This window comes from Macrotis lagotis, chromosome 7 (genome assembly GCF_037893015.1).
Source record: "Macrotis lagotis isolate mMagLag1 chromosome 7, bilby.v1.9.chrom.fasta, whole genome shotgun sequence".
Classification (NCBI taxonomy): domain Eukaryota; kingdom Metazoa; phylum Chordata; class Mammalia; order Peramelemorphia; family Peramelidae; genus Macrotis; species Macrotis lagotis.
This window is the reverse complement of record NC_133664.1, coordinates 52596076-52619454: the sequence shown is the minus strand read 5'-3', so window position 1 is coordinate 52619454 and position 23379 is coordinate 52596076. Positions and strand designations below refer to the sequence as shown.

The 23379-nt window shown below is 37.9% G+C and overlaps 1 protein-coding gene across 7 annotated transcripts in view; it reads left to right on the top strand.

The window, feature by feature from the left end:
• The window catches only part of ADAM22 (ADAM metallopeptidase domain 22), a 91546-nt gene extending 69135 nt beyond the window's left edge, over positions 1 to 22411 (top strand). For 2 of the 7 annotated variants that reach the window (XM_074192863.1, XM_074192862.1), the window contains 5 exons: positions 3286 to 3386; positions 3814 to 3880; positions 6324 to 6434; positions 19596 to 19719; positions 22277 to 22411. In XM_074192863.1, the coding sequence (XP_074048964.1) occupies positions 3286 to 3386; positions 3814 to 3880; positions 6324 to 6434; positions 19596 to 19719; positions 22277 to 22297 (424 nt within the window). In that variant the 3' untranslated portion in view covers positions 22298 to 22411. The other 5 variants (XM_074192866.1, XM_074192865.1, XM_074192864.1 and 2 more) reach the window with 4 other exon arrangements.
• The last annotated feature ends 968 nt before the right edge of the window (positions 22412 to 23379 follow it).

The following is a 23379-nucleotide window of genomic DNA, read 5'->3' as shown; positions in this document are numbered from 1 at the left end:
CTGTTTTAACCAATCATTTCAGCATGGCGGTAGTGGCCCTTCCAAATACTCACCATGAGAATGACTTTCATTTGTCACCTTTAGTAATAATCTTGTGTGTTATGATAGACTTGATTCATATATATCATTAGCCCTACCTCTTTTTTTCCTGAACTAATATTTGTATATGTCTGTGTACGTGTGTCTTGTTTTCTGACTCTAAAATGTTTATTATGCTTTAGACAGTTACCCCAGGGAGATTATGTAAAAAAGCCTGGAGATGCCGATTCTTTTTATAGCGACATGCCTCCGGGAGTCAGCACAAACTCAGCATCTAGTTCTAAGAAGAGGTCTGCTTTTCTGTCGCATTTTCAGATTTCTACCTGTTCCATCCCACATTATTCCATTAGTCAGAACATTTCATTATTTTGCAGCAGGTTTGATTACTTCTTCCTTCTTTCTGGAATGTTATAAATGGTATCCCTTGTTCTTTGATTACATACATGAGTTCTCAGGGTACTCTAGAGTACCCTATACTCCAAACTGCCTATTTTCAAATGAGAAATATCAAATAAATGAAAAATAACTTTCTGTGCATAGCAATCCAAGTGGGTGTTGAACAATCTATTTCTCATATGTCTCCAGAAAAGAGAGTGTTCACTGTCATTGTAAATGGTGGGTTTCAAATCATGGTCTTGTAGTCAAAGAAAAAGGTTACTATCATGCTTCAATAAAAAGCAATAAATAAAATAAACTTATAGTATTAATGCTGTTTAGAAAATTATTTAAATACTATGCTGTGTATTTGAAAGCAAAGCTAGACATGAAGCAAAGACTGATTGTTGTGAAATGTGCTTTTGAATGTTGCATTAAGGACTGCTAATTTTGCATTTTATTCCTGGAATGATCTTCCCTAGATGTATGCCACTTTCAGCTTAGCGCTAGCTAAACTGGTTTGATGTGTGTTTGCCAGCATTCATATCAATATCGTATGGGTAGCTGCATCATTCATCTGTTCTTTAGAGTTTGATATCATATTTTTGCTCCAAGTTCATAAAATACATAAATAGCCCTTAAAATTTTGCATGATTTATAATTATCCAACTAGGTAAAATGAGGAAAAACAGAAATTGCTGGAATGCTTTAGGAAGTATAAATAATTGTGAACCTGTTTTCATAGTGACAGAAAACTGCTCCATAGAAGAATTTCATTGATTGGTAATGGGGAGAAGGGGCAGTGGAGGGGGAAAATAATATACATCTTTATAAATATAGTAACATCTTGTTTTTTACCTTTGAAATGGTAGTTATTTTGGATTGTAAAAGCGAATTGCTAATTTCCTACTGACAGAAAGAAGGCAAGAAGAGTGGTAGATAGAATTTTAAAGCTGGAAGGGACTTAAAATTCTATGATCTCTGGCCTTACTATCTTCTTTCTGTTTAGCAAACGGGATCACTTCTGAAACTGTTGATATAATCAAATACCTCCCCTGTCTCTCTCCAGTTTTTTTTTTCCACAATAGATCTTACTCATCAAAAACACATATGAATAAGCAATAAATGTAGAAATTTTAGTGTGGTATGGAAATAGTTTAAAAATTGCATAAGAAATCCCTTTTTTCATTTTAATGTTATATTTCATTTTAATCAGTTACCATACATCTAGCACAGATAAGATAGTTTATAGATAAGGAATGTAGAATTTGAGAAGTGAGCAAAGGGAGCAAAGAGAATAGATTGTTGGATATATTTTTGCAGGAGTGGGGGTGGTTTTTTGGCTGTTGTTGTTTTTGTTTCTGTTTTTTGAAAGAGAAGGGTCAGGTATAGTTAGAGGAGACAAGAGTTTGGGCTGCTTCTGTTTCCCATAGCAAAGACATATTTTCTCAGCAAAACAATTTTAAATTAAATAATGTAGGGAGGGAGTTGAATAGATTCCAGTGGTATTTCTGTTATTGTTGCCCCAAATAGGTCACCACTTAATTAGCCAGTGGTGGTTGAAGAATATTATCTTAACTTCAGAGAAACATAATGTATTGTTGCATGGTGTGTCTCCTTAACTACTTGATCAGAAATCATTTAATGAGAAATCTCCCTTTTAAGGGAAGATCTGTAATAATTTTTATCATGCTATGATGGCTGAAGCATGATACCATTTTCTAAAGTACAAAAACAATTACTATAGACACCTTAAAATATATTTGGGTGATTCCCAGAAATGCCTTTAGACCCAGGGTTACAAATCTGAAGCAATTCAGAGTATTTTTTACTCTTCCTCCATGCTACTGGGTGTGTAGAATGTTATGAAGTGATTCTTGTGTGATACAAGGTAGGTCTATCCATTTTATTTCTAACAGAGAATTCCATTTAAAGATGATGGGACCCAAATACACATTTGGTAGTCAGGTGGTTACTGGAGCCAACCCACAAAGGTGTCCATGATCTATGTCTGACCAAGTTCATTGGCATTTATTTAAGAAGTCGATAAACTTTTTAGATGATATTGGTGAAGAAAACTCCATTCATGAGGGAGTTTACTTTCTAAGGAAATAAGAGTATCATCTTTATGGCTTAATCATATTTGTCTTGAGTAAATCTTAATCAAACTCTATTGTGACCTTATACTTAAGAAACAAGTACAGCAGGACCTCTTTATAACCCTGGTATTGGTAAATAGGGCTAACCTTTTATGACCTAACATACGATATCCTTTTTATTATTTGTTCTGAGCATAATCAGAAGCTGTATATCTAAGTCTATTTAATAAATGAACCTTGTTAGCTGGGAATGATGGCATATACACCGGTAGTCCCTCCTCCTGGGGAGGCCAAGGCTGGTATTTAACTTTGCTCAGGAGTCTGAGCAGTGGTAGGACTAAAGTCCTTTGCCAATATGGTGAGGTCCTGGGACTTAGACCCCCAGGTTACCTAAGGAAGGACGAATAGGCTTAGGTTAAAAACGGAATAGGTTAAAGCTTCCATTTTGATGAGTATTTATTGGGATCAGACCCATGGTGAGTGGTCACTACAGCCCCAACCTGGATAAGATAACAACAACAACATCAACAAGAATAACCATGTTATAATGGGGTTCCTTTGTATTTGACTTTTCTTAACTTGATTTTTGTGCAATTCTATTCTTCATGAAATATTTTTATTTCTCTTCATTCTTTCATTTTTCCAGATTATTAATTTAGTTATTGTTTATTTTATGTACTATATAGTGATATAAGCAGTTTTGTTTACTAATCTTGAAATTGGAAAGCTGAGAAGAAGAGAGGTAAACATTATATGTCTATTTCAATTTCAGGTCAAATGGACTCTCCCATTCCTGGAGTGAGAGAATTCCAGATACAAAACATATTTCAGACATCTGTGAAAATGGAAGACCCCGAAGTAACTCATGGCAGGGTAAGCAAAATTGAAATCTATTTGTAGGCCCGCCCCAAGTTCTCTATTTACATGGGCTGGATTGTTTCTTAATAACTTCTCTCTCTGTTCCTTTTCCTTTATAAGACCCTTAAGGTCAATAAGTCACCAAGCAGTGAGCATTTATTAACTACCTACTGTGTATCTGGCAAAGGAAAGGAAATATGGTATGAGAATTCAATATGTTTTTATTTGGAAAAGGAATATAACTCTCTTATGATAAATATGAGAGGAATTAACAACTGGGGCACATTACCTAATTAGAGATGGCTTTAAGATGCTTTGAAATGTATATCTGTTTGAGGACAGTAGTCTTCTGAATTAGGAAACTCTTGCAAATAGATTTAAATAATATTCATTTATATGCATACTTGCCTAAAACTTCTATCTCCAACTCATCTTTTTTCAGGTAATCTAGGAGGCAACAGAAAGAAAGTCAGAGGCAAAAGATTTAGACCACGATCTAATTCAACCGAGTAAGTCTGACCCTCAAATGACAAAGGAGGCTCCTGTATTCCTTGTGATTTGATCTAAAGAAAATGGGTTGATCATTTACAAGTTAATTGATTGGATGGTCAAAGAAGTACAAACCAATGTTTTGCAATAATCTGTTTTATTCTTACTTTTTTAACTCTCTTTTTGCCCTTGGAAAATTAATCATAACTTTTCTTTTTTATATAGGCATCTTCGCAACTGTGCCCATAGCAATACTCAATGACAGTGAGGGTCTCTTACCCTTGTTGCAGGCTTAATTCTACAGTAACCTTCCTTTGTGGTGTCTTGGTTCAGTGTTTGAAGGGAATGCTGCTAACTTTCCTTTTTATTCTTTTCATCACACTGGGTTCAACCATTCCAGAGAGACAACTCTCTATCTCTTTTTCTCCCCTAATACTCACTCCCACCTTGAAAGCATTAGGAAAGGAGTCCAACTATTCTTGGATGGTCTCCTCCCAACTTGAAACTGCTGCTCAGAGATTTTCATGGCTGCAATCTAAGCATTCTCTCAGACTAGTCAAAATAAAGTATTATTACCATACTTATGAAAAGAGACTGAAAAGCCTATTTACTTTTTTTTTGCTCCTTAAGATGCATTGACATTTTCCAATACAGCATTGTACATAAGATTGTACATGCAAAAAATTAAATGAGAGGAAGAAGTTCACTCTAAAATATTTTTGCATAATGTAATCACCTTGCACTTTTTCTCTCTTTTTTAAAAATTTATCTATATATCTATATCTATATATAGCCAAACTTGAAATTCTTCTCCTGAAATCAAGTATTGCCCTAACCCATATCTTTATAATATAATCCTTATCCCCCAGTTCAAGTTCCATTACCCTTGTCCCATATCAGAATCTTCACTTCTCTCTCACTCAAGTGATATTTGTTTTTCCCAAAACTCACTTGCTATTTCATACCTTACTAATGATTTTTTGGGGTTGGTTTTGTTTTCTTTGGGGGGGGGAGGAAAAGCTGAAAATCAAGTATTTTATAAACTGCTTGCTAGAAACTTATAGTATTTCCATCATATACCCTACCTTTTTTAGTCCAGGTATAATATTGCCCTGAAATTTGGATCTTCCAAGCTGAATGGTATTGTCTGTAAGTTTATTTAGAGGCTTGTCACAGCTTATATAGAGGATTCGTTATCCACTGGGAAATAATGGTCAATTTGAGTAATTCCATTGCATGATCCAGAATGGCAATAGAAAATGACACCATTAGCTCCCTGAGAGTTTATCCTACATAGTCCCAAAGCACTTGAGTGCTTTCGGCTTACTGTTGATAAACTCTTCTTGGAATGTTTTTTGGTTTAGTTTTTTTGCATGGGGCTATACTATATAATACTTAAGCTAAGAGTTACTTAGCTGTGTTTCATCCAGATGCTTCCAAGAGTGAAATTGATAAAGGGCAAATTTTTCTTTATTATTTTCTTTATGGACTCTTTAATTTTCCAACTGTATTTCCTATAACAAGGCTTAAAGATGTTTAAAATTGGGTGGGGGGGTGGGTGGGAAATGGCACTGAAATCAGAACAGAACCATGGGTTTGGGGACCAAAGAGTTATTTAGTTACTAAAAGGATAAAGTAGGGTTAATATAATATTTTCCAGAGTAATCACATAATTATCTTTTGTATTAATTCCCTTGTTTAAAAATATTACCTAATGCCACCAATAATTTTTGAAAAACTTTGGGAGCTCATTGAGAGAAATTGGCAGTAAATCATTATCTTTATAGGTGAGAAAAAAAATCATCTCGTAAAATTTCAGAGTTTTCATTGATTTTTCCAAAATGTAGTCCTGTATTTGTTTCCCTTTAATAATATTCTTAATAACATATTTATTTCCCTTATAATAATAATCATAATAATATAATAACAATATAACAAGTGTTTGGAAACTGGCCACTTATCTCATGTACTCTTTTTGTATCTAAAAAATTTCAATAAAAAGATTAAAAACCTATTCATAAGCATCCTTGCTACATGTGGATTCCACTGGAACCCTAAAATGTCTTCTGTTTTCCACTTTTACTGATTGCTGCCCCTTTTCCCTTACTTTTGATCTAGCAATTTCACTTGGGTAACTCTTATAAGAACAGAACGATAGGCATTAGGTGGGACTTTTCTGCTCATAGTCACATTCCACAGATGAGGGAATCTTCTTAAGTTTGACTTGAGAGGTTTTTATTTGGAAGAGTAGGGTTCTGCTGAAAATGGAAAGGCAAACCAGTGGAGTGCCCTTATCCTGAGGAGTACAACATGAAGACGTGTGCTTTGCTGATTGACAGCCTGTGGTATCTTTGTTAAATTTACATTGTTTTTCCTCAGAGCATGTACATCTTCCTCACTATTGTACATAATACTGAATTTTTTTTTGGCTTAGACTTTCTATTATATATTGTGTTTTTACAGGAGGGAGCCCCAAGCATCCGAGCCTGGGCACTCCCTCGACCAGCCAATCCCAACCCAAGGCATAAGCCCAGGGGGTTCCGACCCCCCCTTGACAGGGAGTCAGGACCACAGGTCAGTTTCCATTTGCCCTTCTATTCTGGGCTGCCGTTTAATTCTCCTCAAAGTCTTTTCCTTATCTGAGCTCAGTTATTTGATTTATGATGAAGCCCCCCTGTGACTGCTTGGAGATGCTCCTGATGCAGCCGGCACTAGCTAAGCTCTCCCTTGCCTTTCCAGCCTGAAAAAAAAAACACAAAACACAAAAAAACCCAACAAAACTCTCAAGCCTGGATATGAGGCATTTCTGCATGTTTTGCTATGAGGCCAAGTTAAATCATATAGGCCGAGTAGGTAGGTCGCAGGGAAATTTGATTTAATTCCAACAAACCAACAACCATACCTTGAGATAATTGGAATGATAACCTGCAAAATGCTTAATGGGCAGATCCCTAAAAGAAATGATTGAAAGGCTCTATTCCATGGCCTTAAGTAAAGAGATTCTAACCCTCCGAAATGCTTCTCAGTTGGAAAGAGTGAAGCTGAACTTGGGAATGCCAAACCTTGTGGCTTTCTGCTCCTACTTAGAGCCATTGTCTGGATGATATGTCCATTGAATTTGCATTTGAAGTGCAGGGGTAGACTGGCCTTCAGGCCCCTGAGGTTGCAGGGGGCCTGTGAGTGTCTCGGTTCATGGTATGGCTTATGTCGGTGTCTTACCCAGTAACAGCTGCATGGGCTTTCTCAAAAATCCTCCCCCAGCCCAGAGCACTTCATCTGTGGCTGTATTGGCTTTTTCAACTTTTACTTTGGGTTCAGAGACTCTATTGAGAGCTTCAAGCAGTTTTGATTTGCTCTCTCTCTCTCTGTTGTTAAAAATAAATAAATAAATAAATAAATAAATAAATAAATAAGACCTCTTTGAAGGTGGTCGTGGCTAACAGCAAGGCTCTGCAAGCTGGTTCCTCACTTGGGGGAACAGAATATCATTGGCAAAAATGGTCTTGGAAGCTTTTCAAACAAACCCTTCTTTAACAGACTGAACTTTCTGATTTTCAATGGTGCAATATGTTGGTACATCCAAAAATGAAGGGAAGAGAGAAAGGGTCAAATCTGGAGAGAAAGAAAAATCTGATCTGCTTAAAAATGAAAACAATATCAAATGCATCTGTAGACAGCTGTTTGAGAACTAAATAAAGAAGGAAAGAGTAGACTTTGTCATCAGAAAAACCACATTTTTTATATTTGGCTCTGGCTTATTTCCAAGGCTCTTTCATGACTTTTTGAGGCTGTCTCATCAATTCCCACAATGCCTCTGTGATGTAGCCAAAAGAAAAGGCATCATCTATTTGTGTTACTGATGAGAAAACTCATCCAGGTCTCCTGGCTCCTCATGTGCTCCATTAATTACACTTTAAAATTTTTTTTTTTTGCAGATATGAAAATGCAAGGGGATTTTCATTTGACCCTAACTCAGTCCTCTCAAGACTGAAATATTTTCTCCCTAAAGTTTTGTCTTTTTTGGGTAGTGGTCCCATCAGGCATACATTGAGATGAACATCATACCTCAATCAGGAAGAAAATGATGAGCCATTTAGGACCTCCTTAAGGTCCTTAAGAAAGAATTAGTTGGATGGTGACTCTCATGGGTCATTTTTAAAAATGAAACCTGTATCATCATAATTCATTATGAACCTGTATCATCATCATGCTGATATGCACAAAGGAAAGGGGGGAATATACATGCAGTTGCAACCAAAACCAACATGAACCATCCTTAGTAATTATTGTGGAGCCCTACCAGGCAGCTATAATATAGCTCATAGCTCTGGAACCCAAGGACTTCACTTTTCATTGCTTCTCAGACATGAGACTCTTAGTACAGATCCTCATCAGATTCTGGATGGAGAGCAGGGTAGAGCAGATTATTAGAGATCTTTCCTTCCCCTGTGCAAGAAGACAGACTGGTGGCACTGTCTAGAAAGATCATTGGATTTGGAGCCGGAGAACTTGGGTTCAAATTCTGGATTTGTCCCTTATTACTCCTGAACAAATTAGTTCACTTCTTTTTAGGCCTGTTTTCTCATCTGTAAAACGAATCAGTTGGACTGGATCAAAGGCTCTTTAACCATTTTTGGGTCATGTATACCTTTGGCTGACAGGTAGAGCCTATGAACCCCTTCTCAGAATAGTGATTTTAAATGCATGCTATATAATATCTAGGATGACAAAGAAAACTATATTGACAGTTATCCAAAAAAAAATTTAAAACAAACCACAGGATAAGAATTCCTGGATCAGTTGGATAGGCCTCTCTCCCAGCTCTAAATCTATGATCCTAGAGTCAGAGGGTTTTTTTTTAACTCTTTCATGATGTTCTTAAATTTTTCTGAGTTTAATTTGTTGCACTCTGAATAGCCAGAGCTGTTTTAAGAGGGAATGGTAGGAATAAAGTCATTTGGTCATGAGACTGTGAAGAATGGCTAGTAGTATCTTGAAAAGAACTTGGAGGTCCCTTAGGGAGCCCACCAGAAACTTTCTCCTGAAGCACTGACCTCCATTCCAGAATGACTGCCACGAGCCTTGTTGTAGCTGACATTTCCCTCCACGCCCTTGTACAGATGGCCTCATCACCACCCACCTCATCCCCATCCACCACCCATATACCCTGGTTTGTTTGCATTTGAAGGGGGAAGACATCCTTGCTAAGCTTGTCCCTATTGTGTTCTCAGATTTTTCTATCTTGTTCTTCTGCTTTCTCTGTTCCTTCCATTGCTTTCTGCAGGTATTTAAACCCATGGTTCAAAAGAGAATATAATGTAGCTAAGTGGGTAGAAGATGTGAATAAAAACTCTGAAGGACCATACTTTAGGTATTTGGTGAATTAATTCTCTATTCTTTTCAAACTAGCTCCACACCCCTTCTCCCTCCCCAACCCATCCCACTCCCAGCACCTAAAAATACTGGGGTAGGGCTGAACTCTCTATCTTGTATCTCTCAATACAAGTCCCTTTGTGTGGAAAGGGTTTCTTGTTCATTTGCTGTTTTTTGGTCTCTTTTCTTTTTGTTGTGGTGGTGCTTGTTTTTGGCTTTCCATGTAATTTTCATTCTTTTCTGGATGTTCCAAGTAAAACCATTTTAAAGGGTTGTCATTAGTGCATGTCTTCTCCCCCTACCATCTCTCTAGCTTTTTAATAGCTTCTTCTTCATTTTATGCTTCATAGTGTTTTACAGGCATGAGACATACCTTCCACTAATAAAAATACATTTTAACCCGATCCAAATTTAATTTATCTAATCAAGTAACTCCATAGTGCATTCTCCCTGCTCATTTCCGCTACTAGAGAGAGCATCCTAAATTTGAGAGAAAAGAGGATGATAGAAGGCTGTAGAATTTTACCTCTTTTAAACAATGGACTGGATTTTTTTTCCTATGACCACAAAGCTCATTGATAGCATGATGGCTGCATGTGAAAATGTAGGATGGTTTTGTTTATTTTTTGGTTAATATGATTACTGGGTTTTGAGTTATAGTTACACCAAGAATATGTTTTCAAATCTTTTTTATGGATTGTCAATAATAAGCAGTCTTTATCATTATTATTAAATTATTATTGTCATGTTTGGTCTGGACATGAAATTTCATCACTATGGGGATCTCCCACTATGGAAATCCCCCTTCTTCTGAAGTCTGAAGACTTAATGGTCTTTTTTAGAATTGTCAGGGAAATAGAGTTAAAGTGATTTGCTCATGGCCACACAGAGCTAGTATGTGTCAGGTGCAGGACTGGAATCCAGGTCTTCCCATGTCCCAAAAGTTGGCCCTGTCTAGAGGATAGGCCATCCTGCTTTTTCCACAGAAATTTGACTCTTGGAAAAATTTCTGGTAACTTGAGCTTCTTCTATGAAGGCCACTTTGAGTGGAAACCAAAAGCTTCAAGAACACCACTGCTCTTGACTTGCACCTTTAGGAATTGTAATTCTTACATTGCAAAAGCTCCCCAGTCTCCTGTTTAGATCAAGTGATTAGACTCTGTAACTCTAGAATTCAAAGATCATTTCTAGCAACTCTGAATTGTGTTTCTAGTATTCACTTGACAAGAACCACTCTTCATCGTTGTATTTTCCTATATGCTGGTTCTCATTTTAAACTTTGGTAACACTGAAGGCAAACAAATGGTCCTTTAAATACCTTATCTTTTCCATACAACTTTCAAAAATATTTTCAGATAAGTGATTAGATTTGGTATTTATTGGACAAAATACTAAAACAATCAAAATTTTGAGAGAGAGAGAGAGAGAGAGAGAGAGAGAGAGAGAGAGAGAGAGAGAAAGTGCACTCGGCACCCCTATAGGTGGACTTTCTCTTCCAGGGTACCATATTAGAGTAACCTTGCAAATAGTTTGAGAAAATGATTAGGCCTACCCGCGTTTTAGCTTGATTCATAACATTTGCATATACCCCACCCATGGCATAACCCCCTCCCCACCTCACAGAGATGCCCTCACTCACTCATGTGTACCCCGCCACTACCTTCACCCACTGACATAGCCTACCTTCCCACACTGGACCCTCCTACACACACACACACACACACACACACACACACACACAGACACATGCTTATATTCAAACATCCCACCCTCACCTACAGCTCCCAAGATGGCCAAAGTCAACAAGACAGGTAAGATCATTTTTATGTTTTTCTTTCCATTTCTGTTCACCCTTAGCCGTGGATTCCTAAGGCTTATGGGCAGATTCTAGTTTGTTCCACCCAACCCACCATCGTTCCCCCAAAACTAGTTTGGTTTTTGACTGATGGGTGAGTGATCATTTTATTTTTAGTGAACTAATTTAACATCTATTGATATAATTAACAAATGGTACCCCGGAAGATGTGATTTCTGTCCACCAGGTCAGCCGAGTAGTTTACACTGTTCCCAGAGAGTAATTCCTAGTCTTTGGGAACAGGCCTCAAGTCTTCATCTGCCCAGAAGCTGCATGGATGCACGAAGGATGGGTGGGGAGATGCCTCAGTTTCCCCATTGCACGTACAAAGCTGCCTGGGCAGTTTGAGAGGATGTCTCTTATGCTCGCTGACACGGTGGCCGTTACTTTTCTCCTTGATTGGCCTTAAAAATAGGCTCCTGCAGTGATGGGTCAAATTCACTTTTGGTAAATCATTGAAAAGCCATGACTTGGTTACAAGTGGTTGTTGATGAAAACTTAATAAAAGGCTTCAGCCCAGGGTTGAACCATTTTGAGATAACTCAGGGGGGCCTTTGCTGCAAATCTTGGGGGTGGCTCTGAGGCTTTGGTACAGTTAACTCCCAGAACTTTAAAGTTAAAAAAAATTCTTACAGCAGCAAGAATAATTCTTGCCTTCTCTCTGGTTCTAACCTCACAAAGAGCATCTTGGGTGGGCTTCCAACTCCTTGGCTTATGCGTATGGCAACCTTGTGCTTAAGCTCAGCTCTGCTTTTCTTGCCTTTTGAGATTTCAAGGCTACATTTCTCAACAAAATAACATCAAATAATAAAGAATACATAGTTATTCTCTCCTATTATAGGATTCCTGACTCCCAAAGTAAGATAGAATGATGATTCTCTGACTGTAGCCACTTAGATGACAGGAAATTTAGAACCTAAGAGAGAATGTTGGACTGTTGTTCTGCTCTGCTGTTGTTTCTCTTCTGTTGTTTGTCCTTTGTTCTCAAAGAGGACTGTGACATCAGGAAGGAGATGTCATGACTTGAAAGTGAATTGAATTTAAGTGAGGGAGGATTGTGCAAAGTCACCATCCTCAGTTATTCCTCCAGAGTCATCCAGGCTAGTGGCAAGATATATAGATCAGGACAATTGCAGATGGCCTGGATGCAGTGGAGACCTTGGTCTTTTTTAAATTTTGAATTTAAATTTTATTCATTTAAGGCAATGGGGTTAAGTGACTTGCCCAAGGTCACACAGCTGGGCAATTATTAAGCTTCTGAGGCCAGATTTGAACTCAGGTCCTCCTGATTCCAGGGCTGGTGTTCTACTGTACCACCTAGCTGCTCCACCTTGGTCTTTTTAAATGAAGGTCTTTACCAGTTCTCAGTTTGTCTGAGACAATACATGTTCAGTAATTAAGGCTAGATAAAAATGATGCAAAGAATGGCCTCTTTTACCTAGTAAAAAATAAAATAAACACTATCTGGGAGGGTAAGACCCTCAGAGTTTCTGGTCAAAACCAACAATTTTTATTTACATTTATTCTGAGCCATCAGAATCCAAAAAAAATGACCAAGTGAAGCTTGGGCTGGGGCCAATCAGTGAGAAGTAGTGAGTTTAAGGCATGATCCTTAAAAAAGAAATCTAGCCAGTAACAATATAGCTTACTAGGTTTCAATGATCAATAGTTATATTCCTTTGGATGGAGTACCTGAAGGATAGGGTATGGTTCCCTATGTGGACAGAAGGAGAGTGAAGAGAGAAAAGAGGAGGGAAAGAAAAGAAAGAAGGGAAGAAGGGAGAAAGGGAAGAAAAGTAGGAGGAAGAAAGGAAGGAAGGAAGGAAAGAAGGAACTGCCTTATTAAACTGGACCAAGTTGGTTCCCAGTGGGGAAACTACAATTACCTACTGGTTGTTGTTTGTCCTTTCTCAAATAGAACCATGACTTCAAGAAGAGATGTCATGACTTCCAAGTGGATTGGGTTTAAGTAAGGAGGGTCTGTACAAAGTCACCAGCTTCTTTCCCTTCCCTCTGCCCCCCCCCCCACCAAGAGCAATCTGTGTCCAGTGAGATTGCCCTTCCAAAAGGCTTAGTTTAGATAACTGAAATGACTGGGTATTAACCTCTTTTCTGGCTTTGATGTAGTTGTGGGTCTTTCAGAAAAGGCATAACTGGTTACTTGTTGGAACCAGGAAAAGAATCATTACCTCCTGACTTTGAGAACAGTTTAAAGACAATAGAGGTGATGGGGGGCTATGTTAGTTTAGAGTCCCAGAAAGTATCCTTACTCCTGATTATTTGCATTTTTAGAGTGTTTCATTAAGTCTATTGAGGCTCCTTTTATATGTCTTTCTGTTGATCTTATTGTTGATGCCAATAACCCCAAAGAATGAGATAGATCGCACATGTACAATTGCCAGCAGTGTGTCTACTCAAGGAGTATCTCAAACTTACCAAGAATTTATCGATACCACCTTGTTGTTTGTCCTGTGCCTATCCTTTCAGAGGGTCTTTAAGGAGAATGATCTGTAACCTTAAAAGGGCAACACAAATAAGAAAAAATTCAAACAATAACAACAGTAGATAATATTTATATAGCACCTACTATGTACCAACACCCAATGTACTAAGTACCTTAGCATTTTACATGTATTATTTCATTTTTATCCTCAAAACAAACCTTGAAGGGAGGTGTTATTATTCCTCTATTTACAGTTGAGGAGAGTGGGGCAAGCAGAGACTTAGCCAAGGTCACACAACTAAGTTAAGTGTCTGAGACCTGATTTGAGCTAGGTCTTAATTCTGGGCCTAGTCCTCTATCCACTGATACCTAGCTGCCTCAGTAAATTGATAACCAAGTGAGTTTGAAAGATTCTAGAAGATGAGTTCAAGTTAACAGGTTTATAAGTGATATTTTCAAGTACCAAGATATGTAAGTTTTGAGTTTGGTTTGGGTGTAATTGGCCCTATAATCTCATAAGAATTAAAGGGGAAAATTGGAAAAATGATTATTTTAAGCATAATGCAAGGAAAAGTTTTCCTAAAAATTGGAATTGTACTAAGAAGAATTCTTTGAGAGGTAGTATTCCTTCACTGGAGTCCTTAAAAAGAAAAGCTGAATGACTCTTGGTCAAGGATATTTGGTTTGTATTGTTGTATAGGTTATAAGAAATGGTTCCTAAGACTCTTCTCAACTCTGGGATTTTGAGATTTTTAAATGGCTGGTTTCTGGACCAGTCTACGAAGATTAGTCTGAACTAAGCTAGCTGTAGTTGTGGATGGTACTGCTTCTGGTGGTGATGGTGGCAATAGTGGGGATAGGGGTGGTAATGTTTTAATAGTAGTGTTGGGTGTTGATGGAGATAACTTGATGGTGCTTGGGGTATTGGTTTTGGTGGTGATAATTGTCATGGTACTACTGCTGGTAGTGGTGGTGGTAATGGTGGCAGTGAAGGTAGTGGTGGCAAGTGTTGCTGCTGCTGGGGGAGTTGGTGATGGGAAATTTCTCTAAAAGGATTTAACCCTAGGCAATTTATTGTAACTCAAAGTCATACCCTCTCATAAAACAAGACATGGACACTCCAGGGGAAGGAGGTGGGGATCTGGGTGTATTCTGGTATGATTCCAGGGCAGTATTGGCTGCCAGAAAATTCTCTTTGAAAATATAAGAGATTATTTTCAAATGGCCTTACATAGGTCTAGTCTAGAGCTATGTCCCAGTTGCTTCATATATAAAATAGAAATAATGAAACTTCTCTGTCTCCCTCATAGGAGTATTACTTTGATCAGTGAGATTCTAGACCTAGCAGTGCTTTGGAAAAGTTTAAGAACTATACAAATGGTATCCTTTATTTTCTCCTAATTCAGTACTAATGTTATTCTTTCGCTTCACCATAATGCCCTATATATAGTCTTCATAACATCCCTGTTGTAGAGGATTTGAAGACTAATGATCATAGCGATCATATAATGCATCTGATCACAATGAAGAGAGGCAGTGTTTGCAGTGGCTAGAGAGCTGGCTCGAGTAAAGAAGCACTGTCTCCAATAGGAACCAACTCTCCTTGAAATTGCTTTGAATACATTGTACATGTTTCCTTACTATACTGCAATTCTGGGCTAGATGTTTAACGTTAGAGTCCCAGGCAATTCTCAGAGATTAGAGTCTGTTTAGTCTTCAGAGTCTAGGATTATACATATAGTAGAGGAATGACTCTTTGACACCAGTGGATGGTATTTCCATGCCAGGAGCTCCTTAAACTAATGAAATCACATTTGATATCTTTCCACTAAAGTTTAAAAAATGGTTCCTGCTGCTATTTTAATCACATTTGACTGGAATCTTTCAAGTCCTTTGTAATAGAATGAGACCCCCAAAAAATCTGATACTCTCAGTGTTGGAAAGGATGATCCAGGTTCAGGTTTAGGATTAGACCTAATTTATTGCCAAATCTCTGTTAGGATAAAGATTAGACAAAGTGATCCATCAACAAATGTAATGTATACTGAGATAGGTGCTTAAAAATAGGAAACAGGCATTTGGTATTCCTGTAACAATCTTACTTAAAATAATCTACATATTGAGGATTGAAAGAAAATAAATCTTGTGGTCATTTGTGAATTTTTAAGGGTAGTGATTTGTGTGAGCTAATTTTTTGTCTTCATTTAAGGAGTTTGGAGCACCTTTAGAAAATGTAGCTTTACAAGCTGAATTAGTCTTCATAATATCCCTGTTGTAGAGGTTTTAAAGGCTAATGTGACAACTGTATTATAGGGCAATCAAGAAAGCAATTACAATTTTAGGTTGTATTATAAGAGACACAGTGTCCAGGACTAGGGACATGGTGATGTTTCTGTGCTCTTGAAATATCCATGAGAAATGGTAAGAAGAGAGCTAGAACTTCTAAAAAATTATTCTTTGGAATAAAGCAGGTGTAAAATTATACCTCTCTGAATATCAGACTGATATATATGGATATCAGACATATTTCCTGGTGCCAGTTTTTTCAAGGAATTCTTTTTATTTTACTAATAAGGAAATGAATTAGTAGCAATGAATGGACCTTACAGCAGAAAGCAACTAACATATTGGATAAAGAGAGCCAACATGCCATTTAGTCTGATCCAATCCAACAAACATTAATGGTTGGCTTCCTCCTAAGTGCAAGGTACTCTCCTAGGAATGAGGGATACAGACTAAATAAAAATAGTTTCTGCCCTCAAGCTGTCAAAATGGCATTGTAAAAATACAAATCAGACCATGTCACTTTTATTACTCAAAGCATCCTCACCATCTTTCTCTTGCCTTAGAACTTAGCATTTCAAACCCTCTATATTATGGCATCCACCTTTCAAGCCTTATTTCACTTTATTCTCCCCTCATATGCTCTGCACTAGGTAAATTGGCTTGCTAGCTGTTCTCCATGCCTCTCTGTTCCTTCTCCCAGGCTCTTTCCCCTGGGCTGGAATGCATTCCATCCCCAACTCTTCCCTTTATAATCCAGTGCAAGTGCCATTTTCTACATGATGCCTTTCCTGATCTTTCCATTAATTTTTGCTTTCTCCTTGAAATTGCTTTGAATACATTGTATATGTTTCTTCACTATAGATTGAAAGCTCCTTGAGGGCAGGGGCGATTTCCAATATTTTTGTCCCTGTCTCCCTAGGATCTAGCCCAGTCCCTTGCATACAGGAGATGCTTAATAAATGTTTGCTGAAATTGAAGCAGGTGGTAGTTGGGAATTTATTTGACTGGGTAGACTGGTTTTCCTTCAAGTCCCTCCATGTGAACATTTTCCTGTTCTGCCATCTATTGGGATAGCTCTGTATAAATAGAAGGCAAGCTCTTAATGTGTAGGGATTATTTCTGTCACAGGGTAATTGCTACATAAATGCTTATTGATTGATTGGCATTAGATAGCATCTCAGAAGCTATCTTTTCTGACCTCCTCATTTGAATGATAAGGAAACTGAGACTCAGGGAAGTTAAACAATTTGCCCAGGGTTTCACAGGGTGTATCAGAGGTAAGATTTGAATCTAACTCCTTTGACTCCAGAGACAGGAATCCTCTCAATGTAATACCCTGCTTCTGATGAACCCAAGACCAGTTATTTAGATAAGTGACTTAAGGCATGACCAGCAATACTGTAAAATTGTTGGAAGAGATCTTTCATTCATAGTCTTGAATTCTACAGTAATAAAAGACATGTTTTAATCTTCCCTAAAACATAAAATGAATGAATTATCCTGGAAGAATTCTAAGAAGCTAACAACTCTAACCTTCTATGAGTTTAAAAATCTGATCTTGGATTAATACAATTCCCTGAAGTCACTAAGGTCCACGAACAGTTCATAATATGAACATTTATCCTGCTTTAATTTATCCATTGCTTAAAGGATATATATTTCCCTGTATAGGCTTTCCTTTTTTATGGAAATTCATCTTTTGAACTAGGAAAGCATTCTATGCTGGTCTGGTTCAGCTCAGGTTATATTGAAATGGAGATCACATGGCCTCTTTGTACCTGTCTCAGCCTTAACCATCCCCCCAACAATCAATAGCCTATACATTTATGTCTATAGAACTCAAAAAAGGAGGCACCTACTAAAGGCAGGTCTTGCTTGCAATTAGAGGCAAAGAATGAAGGTGAGGTGATGCAAGACTTGTGAAGAGGGTAAAAGTGTTCATTTCAGTGTCTTCCTTGTGGCTTGCAGAAGATTATACATATCCATACAAGGTGAAAATCATTAAAATGTTGAAAAAGCAGGAAAATAGTAACAATAACAATATTTATCTATTCCTATGTAGCCATGATCCAAACCACTCTAGGCCTGAGCATTATTCTAATTCAAAAGATGAATTTTCTTTGAAAGAGAACACTTATGCAGTGAGTTGGATCACATAAAAACAGATCTCTAAGCAATGGATAATTTTAAAGCCCTTTAAAGGTGGAAAAAACGCTTTGCATAGATTTCCTCATTTGATTCTGACAACAACCGTATGAGGTAGATGTTATGATTATCCCCATTTTGCAGAAGCTCTAGTGGCTTGCCTGGGGTTACAAAACCAGTTGTTGTTACTGTTTGTCTTTTGTTTTTGATCAGTGGTGTCTAAGGAAGGATTTGAAATTCGTTCTTCCTGATTCCAAGTCCCAACACTATCCATTGTGATATGGAAAAAAGGATGACATTCATGTTTGAACAGAAAACTCCCTCTAAATTAAAAAAAAAAAGACAAAAGGGATTCTCCTTCTTCCCCATCTTACTAGATGCTATTTCAGGTTTAAGTTTCTCCAAACTCCCCAATGCTGGTAACCTCTCTCCCAACCTCTGTTATTTGGGTGATTGTCATGTGGAACAACCTTTTGAGGTTTCTGATATAACCAAATAGGTTGTTTTGGCCAATACTCCCTGGCTCTTTGGGAGACCCAAAGAAAGGAGAGAATTCAAGAGCACCAGAATCCAGAAGGGGAAGTAGCTCACTGCTATGGACTGATAGTATCCATGGATGTCCACTGGGGTGACTTAGGTCACCATGGAAAGTTGGATGACAGGGTAACAAATCTCACCATTATAATAGCAAAATGGTATACCTTGAAACAGGCAGAATAGACTGCTGCTAACTTACATTTGCTTGTTTAGACCTCTTTTTTTTTCCTGGAATACATCTATTGTCAGGAAAACGCATTGTCATAGAAGAGGAATCTAAGGATTTGGGAGGTTGATGGAGACATGATGGTGGTAATGTGTGTAAAAATTCCAGCCCCTAAAGGGCTCCCCCCTGCATTATTGACTTAGAAGTGTGGATCCCAAGGTTTACCAGCTACTGCTCAGTATACTCACTTCCTACAGAAAGGCTGATTGCAGCGATTTATCAGACCATTTTTGTATGTTCTCATCAAACTCTGTTTGGCTGGAACTCTGCGCTCTCTGATGCTTGCATGCTTACTAATTTACTCTTAGCATTTCTGTACTTGCTTTTGTTCCTTCACAACTAACCGATTGGCCTCTGAATGCATGAATCCTGTGACTTACCAGCAAACCAATGTTACTTGTCATGTTGTATTTGAAGAGTCTCTTGAAGCTAGGATTGAAGTTCCTGTCTTTCAACCATCCCCATACTGACTGGTAAAAATCAGCCAGAAGCTGCTTTTTTGCCGATTTCTTGAACCAACATTGTTCTAATTAGCCCATTTCCAGGCTAGCTTCTGTTCTGACGATAGATCGAGCAATTTATTGGTCTATGGACTGGCTAAAGTTTTATGAAGGATGATTCTCGCTCATTTCTATCCTCACCCTTATAATTCTGAGAGTCAAGAAATAAAATTTTCAGCATTCCAAAATGGTGAGTGACATGCGAGATCTATTCACAAGTAGTTTGTGAGCATTTCCAGTAATCACCATAATGAGATATAAAAGAGAGTTCAAACTGAGAGAAATACATTGGGTTCTGAACCAGATTTTTAAATAGTGGAGGTTGCTGTCAGTGATGTCCCATTTATTTCATGTATTTTCAACATCTCAGGACTTTGTCCCCTGCCAAGTCTCCTTCTTCCTCTACTGGATCTATTGCCTCAAGCAGGAAATACCCATATCCAATGCCTCCCCTTCCCGATGAGGAGAAGAAGGCCAACAGACAAAGTGCCAGGGTAGGTGCAGCTCCTTTATGTGTTTATTCATGGATACTCTGTTTATTCCTTTATACATTATTTGATCTCTCTGGCTTTCAGTTTTCTCATTTGCATCATGAAGAGTATGTGTGTGTGTGTGTGTGTGTGTGTGTGTGTGTGTGTGTGTCTGTCTGTCTGTGTTTCTAACGAAATGTTCCTTCCAGCCCCAAAACTTATAATTTTTATAACTGTTCCTCAATTAATAAGACTATATTTCCCTTAATTTGTTTAAAACTGCAAGACAGAGTCCTTTCATAAGATATCTGGAATATTTATTTTGCATGAGATCTTTGCATGGAAATCAGTAGTCTACTTGGCCATTGTTTAGAGGTATTTGAGTCCTGAAATTGGTGTGTATCTGGTCTTCAATTAACCAAGATATTCCTCAGAAAAGGATCAGTTGGATTGACTATTTTGGCCATTTGGGGTTTTATTTTAGTGGGTTTGGTTTTATTGAAGAGAGGGGGAAAATGCTGAGAAATGTGTTTTGACCCAGAAAAAGACCATCCACACACTCAATTCTATGTGCAGAGGAGGTAGCTCTTCATCCTTCCATACTTAATAAAAGAAAACTTCAACTTAGATTGGAATGTTAGGAAGTATGTTTTCCTCTTATAATGGATTTCTTTAAGCACTCAGCTCTTTGAGTATATTTGAAGAAGGATTACACTTAAAACACATCGTTTTTGTCAGCAATGCAAGGCATTATTTTGTTTCCCATTTATGTCTCTCATGTCGATCTTATCCAGTGTAGGGGGAGGCTAGGTAGAGCACTAGGCCTGAAGTCATGAAGGTCTGAGTTCAGATTGAGCCTGGACAAGTCACTTCATGCTATTTGCCTCAGTTTCCTCATCTAAAATAAGAACTGGAGAAGGAAATGACAACCACTGCAGTATCTTTGCCAAGAAGACACCAAATGGGGTCATGAAGAGGACAATTCACTACTTGCTTTGTGTGTGTGTGTATATGTGTGTATATATATATATATATATATATATATATATATATATTTGCATGTTATCTCCCTCATCAGATTACAAGCATCTTGAGGGCAGGAACTGTCTTTTGCCCTTTTCTTGCATTTTCAGTGCTTAGCACAGGCTTATAGAAAGTACTTAATAAATATTTTTGGTTCCTTGGTTGTTTGGGAGGAAAAGCTAATCAGGTCATTCCCTTTGGCCACCTGGTGTAGCCCTGTATAAAGCACCTTCAGTTGAAGTGAAAGGTCTCTTTTGTGGGACTGCCTTCATTAGGCTGAAGAATTGAATAAGCAGATCTTCCTCCTCTGTGGTCACATGGACCTGGCCAAAGACAGTTAGTTTTTTGTTGATGTGACCATGACTTCTTTCATCAAATCTGTTTTTACAGTTTCACTCTGGCAGGAAATGGATGCTATATTTCTGTGAGTCCTAAAAGCCCATCTTGACTTCTTTTTTTTTTTCAGGTCCTTCTTCACTTTTTTTATATTTAGCCTAAATCTAGTCTCCATTATAAAATGGAGGTAATAATAGAAAAATAGAAGGTTGTGATGAGGATACAGTGAGACTACATATGTAAAGTATTTTTCAAATTTTAAAGTGCTATTCAGGTAGTCAACAGACAATAAACAATAATACTATAAGTCTACATTTCAGGAATTGTACTATTCAGATGTCAGCTATTTGACTCATTGTTCCCAGAATCAAATTAATCAATTTAAAAATGAGTAAAAGAATTAAGAACTGAAGGTGGGAGAATGATGGGGAAAAGAAGGAACTGCATTAATTAAATCAAAAACCTAGATACAACTGGGGAGATAGGTAGCCAAGACCAGAGAAGTGCAGAGAACGGGGGGCGGGGGGCACTGTTCATTTTTGTCCATTTCCTTGAATCAATAAGACAACATGTCTGAAGAAAATCAACCAATTCTCCCTCTTTATTGTTCAGTCTTGTCTGACATTGTGACTCCCTTTGAGGTTCTCTTGGCAAAGATACTGGAGTAGTGCACCATTTCCTTCTCTCTAGCTCATTTTGTAGATGTAATTGAGTCCCCTGCCCAGGGCATGCAGCTTGTGTCTGAGGCCACATTTGAACTCAGAAAGACTCCTCTTCCTGATTTGAGGTCCAGCACCTCGCTACCCACTCTCCCTCTAGCACTTTAACAGTGGTGGGATTCAGCCAGTTCACACCAGTTCGGTAGAACCAATATTTAATTTTGTATTGGGTTCAATGAGCCAGTTATTAAAATGGCTCTTGTAATCAGGGTTCTGGGATTCAGCTGGTTCACACTGGTTCGGCAGAACTGATACCTAATTTTGTATTGGGTTCAACGAGCTGGTTATTAAAATGACTTTTCTAATCAAGGTTCTCAGATTCTACTGGTTCACACTGGTTTGGCAGAACCAATACCTAATTTTATGTTGGGTTTGGCGAACCAATTGTTAATTCATTTGAATCTCACTACTGCCTTTTAAATATATTTCTTTTCTAGAGTTCCATGAGGAACATGGTAAACTTGATTCTGACTTTCTAAACTCATGTTTTTTCTTTTGTATAGCTATGGGAGACATCCATTTAAGACCAATTGTTTACATGCAACACATTGGAACTGTTTACTTCAACTTTTATAGAAATTCAGCCTCACCAAGTCAATGCAAACGTATCTGCTCCTCAGATGATATGAAAGATGCACAGAGATGCTAATGAAGAGAGAGAGAGAGAGAGAGAGAGCTGGATCTCATCCCTGAATCTTTTTTTTTTTCACTGCTGGCTTAAAATTTTACTCAAACCATGTAAAGAACCCTGGGAATCATATAACATAATACAGAATAACAAGTAGTCTGAGTAGGACCCTGGATAATCTGCATGACAGATAGATAAATAGGACTAAGAGTAATTCTCAGATTCTCAATACGGCAAGTTTCCCAGAAAGGAAATGCAATGCAAACACTGAGGCCAGTTATGGGTCCAGAACTGGGTACCTGAAGCACATCCTCACCATAGACCATAATGCTTTGTGCATGAGCCTTTTTTCATTTGTTCTCCACGTTTAAGGAAACACCATACCGTAGTAGAAACTAGCATGCACGGCTAAGACATAAGAGGTCTCTTTCTGCAGGACTGTAAGCAATGAGAGGCAAACAGCCTACATACACTTTAAAAAGTACATCCTTTTTTTACTTTTTATGTTTATATCTCATTCTAGAAGTACAACTGTACATAAGTAAATATTTTTAAATGTCAAAAACAGCTGTTACACACAAGTGTATTTTGCCAAATTCTTCAACAGTTGCTGACAACTAATAACCATCATTACAGATCCAATGGTCTTCTAAGATGATGAGCAAGTTCAATTGTAAATATAGCTGTTGGTGGTGTAAATGTGTCTCTCCAACACTAGGGTCTATCCAGAACATCTGGTGTCCCTTTAAATTGTGGGCATCCTCAAGGAGTACCTGGATCAAGACATCAAAATGCCAACTGGGGCTTCCTGCCTCCAATGTTGTCTTAGAGTGGCAGACGGCCGGCATCCCGGGATTAGGCCCTTGACTGAAAGGTTGCCCAGTCATCCACCTTTTTCTTCCAGCACCACCCACAATCTTAACTCTGACAGCTACTGTTTTTCCATATGTTTATTACTGGCACATTTGTACTAACTAG